At 54.7% G+C, this 8,386-nt stretch overlaps 1 protein-coding gene across 1 annotated transcript; it reads right to left on the bottom strand.

The window, feature by feature from the left end:
• Positions 1–3,812: 3,812 nt before the first annotated feature.
• LOC127094612 (uncharacterized) lies at positions 3,813–7,601 on the bottom strand. The gene is made up of 2 exons (XM_051033422.1): positions 4,954–7,601; positions 3,813–4,314 (listed from the first exon to the last, which is right to left on the bottom strand). The coding sequence occupies exons 1-2, from the start codon at positions 7,599–7,601 to the stop codon at positions 3,813–3,815; spliced, it is 3,150 nt and encodes a 1,049-aa protein (XP_050889379.1).
• Between the last annotated feature and the right edge of the window lie 785 nt (positions 7,602–8,386).

Here is an 8,386-nt window from a genome sequence, read left to right as displayed (position 1 = left end):
GACGCGTAAGAAGCGTTAAGACCTAGACCAAAGTCTGCCCCCTGGTCCAACTGCCCCTATCCCTAAGGCGACAATATAGGGGAGTTGGGTGACGTGGTGAGTGGGATGCCGTTAAGGCCCTGCCCGACACAACTGAGGTGCCCGCAACGTGGGTTGACGGTGAGTGGATGGAGATCGTACGAGGAGGACCCGCTCACTGTCCGACACGTGTTTAAGGGCCCGGGGAGACGTTCGTCGGGCGGACTGTCGTCCACCTGACGCGTCCTCGTGGTCGTGTGGACATGGCCGTTTGGACGTGGGCTTGGCGAGTATTGGGCCGTGCCGTGCCTAGGGTCATGGCCCAGTCCGGAACAGGAGCCCCCCAAGTCGAGTCTCTGAGCCAGAGGGATGACTTATGTTTCGACTAAGGGTTCCCCGCGACGATGGGGAAGCTTGACCGTTAGACAGGCGAGGTCGTGCCAGACCTATTCATGACCGACCCTTTCTTCGGGAATGTCGGGGATGGAGGTGGTCGGTTGATCTGCGCCTTCCTTGTAGTAAACGTGGGTATGACGCGGGGAGGTGGCGTCTTGGTGAGTCGAGGAGATGGATAGGTGCTCGGGTCGCTTCAGCTTCTCATCTTTGACAGACGTGTCTCAGAATTAGTGGGGTCGCTTCGTTTCGCGCGCAAAGACGGCGTAGGCAGGCTAGGTAATGATGACCTAGCGTGTTGGTCTACGTGCCAAGCCCTATAAAAAGGGGTTGAGTAACTTCATTTCCACTTTTTCTTTTTGCTCACGCGTTCACCGGAGTTCTCCACATTCTCTCTCGTTTGCTCTCTCAACCGTCTGGACCGCCGTCTCCGCCCGTCCTCCTATCTGAACCACCGTTTTCTGCTCGGACACCACCGTACCTTTTCAACTTAACTATGTCAGGTACGGTTTTCCACTGTGACCCATTCTTTTTCCTTGTTGTTTTCTGTCAAACGCATGCTATTTTCGTAGAAATGTGGTTAGGTTTAACTTAGGGACAGTGTAGTGGACTGTAGGTGTATATTAGATGGTAGAAAATAGGGTTGGGATCCTACTGTACCGGGCATAAACTTCATATGCCGGGCAACACTTGCATAGGTTGTATGAAGTTTATGCCCGGTCTTCATAGAATGCGCGGGCCACCGAGTTGAGCACGGTTAGTGTCCGTCGCCGCTACGCCCTTTCACTTGACCTGCGGTGGAAGGGTGGATTTGATACGACGTCGAATTCACTCTTTCTGTCTGCGTTTCAGGTGTTACCGGGCGCTTACGACCGAGGAAGGAAGATTCTGGGTCCTCCACCGACGACGCGACAATCGCTCGTCTTCCTGTCGGGGATGGGAGTGTCCGAGATGGTACCGAACACGCCTCCTCTTCCGGGCAGGTCGACTTCTCCTGGGTTGCGGACGAGCCCTTGGAGGAGGAATCAGACTTCTGTGACGAAGCCATCACTGCTCACGCTATGGTCGAGGCCATAAACCGGGAGGATCCACCGAACTGGTATTGCTGCGCCCCCAAGGAAGAAGACCGCATTTGTCATCATTTCCCGGGGAAGCAGTTCACCATGTATGAATTTGCTTTTCGTGAGGCGGGGATGAGACTGCCCTTCAGCTCCTTCCAGATGTCGGTTTTCAAGTGGCTCCGGCTGGCGCCGTCCCAACTACATCCTAATGCCCTCGCATTTATGCGGGCATTCGAGTTAGTTTGCCAGTTCCTCGGCATTGGTTGCACCCGGGCTCTCTTCTTCCACGTGTTCCATCTCCAGAGGTCCGGTTCCCGTGGCCGCCACAGTTGGGTTTCTTTCAAGCAGCCCGTGCGTCTGTTCAAGACGTACGAGGATTCTGTTCGCCATTTCAAAAGCCGGTGGTACGTGGTGATGCCGATTACCCGGGCTGCCCTTCACTCTCTCTACTACTATCAACGGGAACCCAACGGGGAGGAGACGCTGATGTCGAAGATACCGCTGAGGTGGCAGCGTGATCATTTCGATCTCTCCACAGCGCATTACCGGGTCAAGTACGCGATGCTCGGCGAGGAGGATAGGCTCGCGTACAAGAAGCTGGTCGATTACGTGCAGAGCTTCAGCTTGGCGTTCTGGGCGAATCGACAGGGCGTGCCCTACCTGGATGAGGCCGGGGAGCTAATCACCGAGACGCGTTATATCAATACGAAGGCTCTGCTCGAGTGTGATACCGAGGAGGAAGCTCTGGCGTTATTGAGTAGGCAGACTTTGTTTAGCTTTTTATTTCTGTTTATGACTTCGGTCGCTAACGTTTGTGTGTAATTTATTTGCAGGTGCCATGCCCAATGCTCGTGATCGGGTGCTGAAGCTGGCGAATCAGGTCGGCGCTCCTGACCGGGTGCCCAAGAAGAAGAAGAAAACTGCGGCCCGTGTCTCGGAGATTGCTGGCGATGCCGGGGTCGGTCCCTCGCAGGCGGCGAGCGTGATTCCTTCCTCTCCTCCTCGGCTTAACCCGATCACCATTCCTGACAGCAGTCCGTCGCCAGCGGCTTCTCCCCTCCATAAACGGAAGCGTCCGGCTGGGGCCCTTACCAGGTCGTCTCCAGGAGGTTCGCATGGACCGGGCAGCTATCTTCTGCCTCCCTGCTATGTGGAACGGTCGTTCTTCAAGGCCGAGGAGTCGATTGCTGTGCCTGCGCCTGAGGCCAAGGCTATTCTGGACCAGGATGTTGCTGCCCGGAGGAAAGATCTGGCCAGGGATATTGCTGCCGTCATCCGGGTGATGGAGACGGCCATGGTTCTGACCGACACTGCGGTCTCCACCGCCTCGCTGGAGGAAGCCCTTTTGCAGGTTCGGACAGAGAAGGAAAGACTATCTCAAGATCTGTCGGACTACAAAGAAGAGCATCAGCTGCAGGAAGGGCTGCGCCAGAAGCTGGAGGAGGTGGAAAGGGAGAGGGACCAGTTGAAGGCTGCTAAGGCGAGCCTGGAAGAGCAGGTGGTCGACCATCAGAAGCTGACCGAGGACAACGCCTACCTACGGGCTCAGGTTGAGTCTCTCGAGGGAAAGGTCCGTCCTCTGGCAGATGAGACCGAGGAGGAACGCGCCTTTGGCTCGCGCGGTGAGCTGCTAGGGCATATCCGGACCCTCAGCCAAGATCTTGTGGCCTGCTTCAAAGAGGGTTTCGACAATGCTGTCGAGCAGCTCGGGCTTCTGAACCCTGAGTTGGTGACGGAAGGGTCGGCCTATAACTGCTGCGTCCGGGATGGTGAGATCATCTGCCCGTTTGAAGTGGAGGAGGAGCTGGGGGGAGAAGAAGAAGAAGAGGATGAAGAGGAGCTCCGAGCGGAGTCTTAGTTTATATGTTTTTCTTATCATGGCCTGCGTGCCTCATGTATTTTGGCCTTCGGGCGTTGTAATATGGCCTTCGGGCGTACTTGGCTTCGGCCGCCTTTGTCGTTTCTAATGTATGAATATTTTTGTTACCGTTCATTGTGCTCGTTTGTGTTTGATATTTGTTTGCATGAATTCGTACTCTGCTCGACTTTGTTAATCTCCTCGGTTTAGGGAACCGACGAAGTGTCGGGCTTTGTGCCCGTGGGTATCGAAGCCCGGGTCCGTTGTTCGAACCCTGGTCCCGAGGCTTGGGTCCTCCCATCGCGAGCTGGGTGCCCTGCCAGTCTTGGTACTTCGACGTTGGGTCTTGGTCAAGATCCCAACCGTCGGGGAGGGTTGTGTTTGTTGTGTGACCCCGGATCGTTCCCGGGTCTCGTGGTTCCTCCCTGGGGTTTTGGGGACGAAGAGCGTGGCCGTACCTGCCACGTCTCCCCGTGGCGTACTTAGCTGTAATATTGTCTAAGTTTTTCTGCGTTCCATGGTCGAGCGAGTTGTTCTCCTTGTAGGTTTTCTAGGTAATAGGCCCCGTTGCTCGTTTTGTCGCGGACGCGGTAAGGGCCTTCCCAGTTGGCCGCCAGTTTGCCCTCTCTCGGGTTTTTCTGGTTTCTTCTGAGGACCAGGGTGCCGACCTGGAACTCTCTTTTTATGACTTTCGCGTCATGACGTAGTGCTATCTTTTGTTTGAGGGTTGTTTCCCGGAGAGCTGCTTCGGAACGTATCTCCTCGACTAGGTCGAGCTCGGCTCTAAGGGTTTCATCGTTCATTTCCTCGTCTAGGGGCTCCTCTGTCCTCCTCGTTGGCGTCCGTATCTCCACCGGGATGACTGCCTCGGTGCCGTAAGTTAGTCGGAACGGGGTTTCCCCGGTGGTAGAATGCGGTGTCGTGCGGTAGGCCCATAGGACGCTATGTAGCTCCTCGACCCATGCCCTCTTTGCCTCGCCGAGTCTGCGTTTGAGGCCACGTAAGATTACCCTGTTGGCCGCCTCTGCTTGCCCGTTCGTCTGCGGATGCTCGACAGACGTGAAATGCTGTGTGGTGCCCAGGCTGGCGATGAAGTCCTGGAATCCTCCGTCCGTGAATTGTGTCCCGTTGTCTGTGACAAGTGCCAGGGGTATACCGAACCGAGCGAGGATGTTGCGTTTGAAGAACCGGAGAATGTTCTGCGCGGTTATTTTAGCCAGTGCCTCCGCCTCGATCCATTTGGTGAAGTAATCCACCCCGACGATGAGGTATTTATTCTGATATGATCCGGTGACGAAGGGTCCGAGGATGTCCATGCCCCACCACGCGAAGGGCCATGGGGAAGACAACGATCTGAGGTCGTTCGGGGGTGCGAGGTGCATGTCGGCATGTCGTTGGCATTTGTCACATCTTTTGACGTGCTCTTTCGAATCGTTTTGCATGGTCGGCCAGTAGTAGCCTGCTCGAAGGGCTTTTCGTGCGAGCGATCGTCCGCCGAGGTGTTGAGCGTTAATTCCCCGATGTATCTCTCCAAGTATGTCGGGGACTTTCTCTTCCTCGACGCATTTGAGTAGTGGGATGGAGAATCCTCTCCGGTAGAGTTTGCCTTCGAGGAGTACGTACGAGCATGCGCGTCGTTTGACAATGGCCGCCTCTTTCGGGTCAGCCGGGAGTTCGTCTCGTGTGAGGTAATTGTAGATGGGTGTCATCCAACAGTGGGCATCTCCAATAGCGTTGACCTCGAGTGGAGGCGGTAGTTTGTCGATGCTGGGCCGCGGGAGAATTTCTTGGATTACTGATTTATTCCCACCCTTTTTCCTCGTGCTGGCTAGTTTCGAGAGAACGTCTGCCCGTGTGTTGTGCTCGCGGGGTATGTGTTGAACTTCCCATTTTTCAAATCTATCAAGTTTTTCTTTGACGAGGGACAAGTACCCGAGGAGGTTGTCGTTCTTGGTTTGGTATTCTCCTCGCACTTGTGAGGCCACGAGCTGGGAGTCGGTGGATATTTTTACCTCTTTTGCTCCCAGGTCGTCGGCTAACCTCAGGCCTGCGAGGAAGGCTTCGTATTCGGCTTGGTTGTTTGATGTTGGGAATGCTAGCGCTAACGATACCTCTATCAGGATCCCTTCTTCATTTTCGAGGATGATCCCGGCCCCGCTGCCTGATGTGCTAGAGGCGCCATCGACGAAGATCGTCCATTTGTGGGCGCTTTCTGCTGGAGTCGGGCAGTGGGTCATCTCCGCGACGAAGTCGGCCAGCGCCTGAGCTTTCAAGGCTTTCCTACTTTCGTATTGTATGTCGAATTCGGAGAGTTCTAATGACCACTTGAGCATCCTCCCGGCCATATCCGGGCGCCCGAGCAGCTGTTTGATTGGCTGGTCGGTCCTCACCTTTATCGTGTGTGCGAGGAAGTAATATCGTAGTCTCCTCGCTGTGTTGATGAGGGCCAGGGCGACCTTTTCGATTTGCTGATATCGGAGCTCGGGACCTTGGAGTGCTTTACTCGTAAAATAGATGGGCTTTTGTCCTTCGTCGGTTTCTCTTATTAGAACGGCGCTGACGGCCTCGGTTGCCACGGATAGGTATAAGTATAGGGTTTCCTTTTCTGATGGCCGTGATAAGACCGGGGGTTGGGACAGAACCTTCTTTAGATGGAGTAGCGCTTGTTCGCATTCATCGGTCCAGTCAAAGGTAGCCTCTTTGCGAAGGAGTCTGAAGAATGGCAATGCGTGCTGGGCGGACTTGGCGATGAAACGGGAGAGTGAGGCGAGCACTCCATTGAGTGACTGGATCGATTTTTTGGTTTTTGGGGTCGGAAACTCCGAGAATGCCCGGCATTTGTCGGGGTTGGCCTCGATCCCTCTTTCGGTGAGATAGAAACCGAGGAACTTGCCTGCCCGGACTCCGAACGTGCATTTCTCGGGGTTGAACCTCATTTTACACTGTCTCGCCTGCTCGAATACCTTCGTAAGGTGTCGAGCATGGGTTACCTCCTCGTGTGATTTGACGATCATGTCGTCCATGTACACTTCGAGCATGTCCCCTATTTCGTCCTTGAAGACTTTGTTCATCATGCGTTGGTATGTAGCGCCAGCGTTCTTGAGCCCGAACGGCATCACGTTGTAGTAGTAATTGCCCGTTGGGGTCATGAACGCTGTGTGTTTCTTGTCTGCGGGCGACATAGGGATCTGGTTGTATCCACTATATGCGTCCATGAAGGACAAGAGTTTAAAACCTGCAGAGTTGTCAACGAGCGAGTCTATATTAGGGAGGGGGAAAGCATCTTTCGGGCAAGCCCTATTAAGATCAGTATAATCAACACACATACGCCATTTTCCATTATTTTTCTTAACGAGGACTACATTAGAGAGCCAGGTTGTGTACTGGGCTTCAGAAATAAAATTTGCCTCTAAGAGGTCTTTTACAGCTCGCTCGGCAGCCTCTGCCTTTTCGGGCGATTGCTTGCGTCTACGCTGTGCTATGGGCTTGGCTGCCCGGTCTACAGCTAGCTTATGACACGCGATCTCGGGGTCCAGCCCGGGCATTTCTGCGGCATTCCACGCGAAGAGGTCGGAGTTCTCTTTGAGGCATGCTACTAGCTCTTCTCTTGTTTCCTCGGGTAGTCCCTTACCTATCTTCACCGTCCTTTCCGGATCGTCCCCAAGAGGAATGAGTTCGAACTCCCCGTCGGGGATTGGTCGGACCGGGTGTTCGAGAGAGCGTTCCTTGGGGAACCTCCCCTCTCCGGTCTCGTCCAGCCCGATGCGACAGTCGAGGTCGATGGCGTTGACTCCTCGGACAGGATCCTCGGTCTTGAGTTTTTTGTTGTTGCAGTTGCTCTTCGTGCTGACTACGGCCTGTCCTTTTACTGCGGCGTCGTAGCATCGCCGGGCTGCTTCGATGTCACCATGGATGGTGACCACACGTCCCAATTTGGTGTAGTATTTCATCTTCAGGTGGACGGTGGATGGGACCGCAGTGAGTTCGGCCAGCGTCGGGCGTCCAAAGATGCAATTGTAGAGAGACGGACAGTCTACGACCAGGAATTGGATTTTGACTTCCCTGGCCGTTTCTTGTTCGCCGAAAGTGACGAGGAGCTCAACATATCCCCACGGTCTGGTTGTTGCTCCGTTGAATCCTTGGAGATCTGATCCGACGTAGGGGGCTAAGTTGGTCTTGTCTAGCTTCAGAGTCTTGAAGAGGTGGACGTACATGATATCCACTGAGCTGCCTTCGTCGACCAGGATGCGTCGTACGTCGAATCTGGCCATCTTTGCTCTAATCAATAGTGGGATGGCCGAGTTCGGGGATCCGCCCGGGAGTTCCTCCAGGAAGAAGGATATTGGGTTGGATTTTCCCCGGTATTTTGTCAATGTCGCTTTCTGCTCGGGGGCAGTCAGTAGGAGTTCGTCGAACTTGCGTTTGACGGAGAGGGCCGCGGATTCCCCGTTAGTTCCTCCTCCTGATATCACCAGTGTGGTAGGGAAGTCTTCCCAGGGGCTGAGTGCAGTGATCTTGCCCTCGGGCAATGGTTCGGGGGGAAGAAATCTTCCGGTCGTGACACGCAGAGGGCCACTTGATAGGGAGAGTTGTCGGGGGGTGTGTTTTCCCGGGGTCTCTTCTTCTCTGGCTCGTCGTGTCTGGGAGCTTCGTTCTTCCTCGTGTACTGCTTCAGGTGCCCTTCTTGGATTAAAATTTCAATCGCATCTTTCAGGTGGACGCAGTCTTCGGTCACGTGTCCGTGACTTCTGTGGAACCGGCAGTACTTTGATTTGTCGGTGTGGGGCTTTGGTGCAGACGGTTTTGGGAACCTGACCCTGCCCTGCTTAAATTCAGAGTTGATACATTCTGCGAGGATACGCTCTCGAGGAGCTGTCAGTAAGGTGTACTCGCTATATCTGCCCGCGGGGCCTCTTCCTTCCCGGAGCTCGCGAGGTCTTTCTTCTCTTCGTCTGTCTCCGTTGCGACGGGAAATGCTCGTGTCCTCGCGTTTTGAGTGCTCGGTCTCCCCAGCGTTACGTCCGCTGCGGGCATTGTGTGCCACCTGCTTTTCCTC

Source organism: Lathyrus oleraceus, chromosome 6 (genome assembly GCF_024323335.1).
Source record: "Lathyrus oleraceus cultivar Zhongwan6 chromosome 6, CAAS_Psat_ZW6_1.0, whole genome shotgun sequence".
Lineage (NCBI taxonomy): Eukaryota > Viridiplantae > Streptophyta > Magnoliopsida > Fabales > Fabaceae > Lathyrus > Lathyrus oleraceus.
The sequence above is the reverse complement of the archived record's forward strand: the minus strand, read 5'-3'. Positions and strand labels throughout refer to the sequence as shown.

What these genes read in the sequence shown, in the direction of transcription:
- LOC127094612 (XM_051033422.1), bottom strand. Translation starts at nt 7,601, where the DNA reads ATGGCCAGATTCGACGTACGACGCATCCTGGTCGACGAAGGCAGCTCA. An exon ending in GTCAAACGACGCGCATGCTC is followed by an intron (nt 4,315 to 4,953) that starts GTACGTACTCCT and finishes CCTCAAACGCAG; the next exon opens with ACTCGGCGAGGCAAAGAGGG.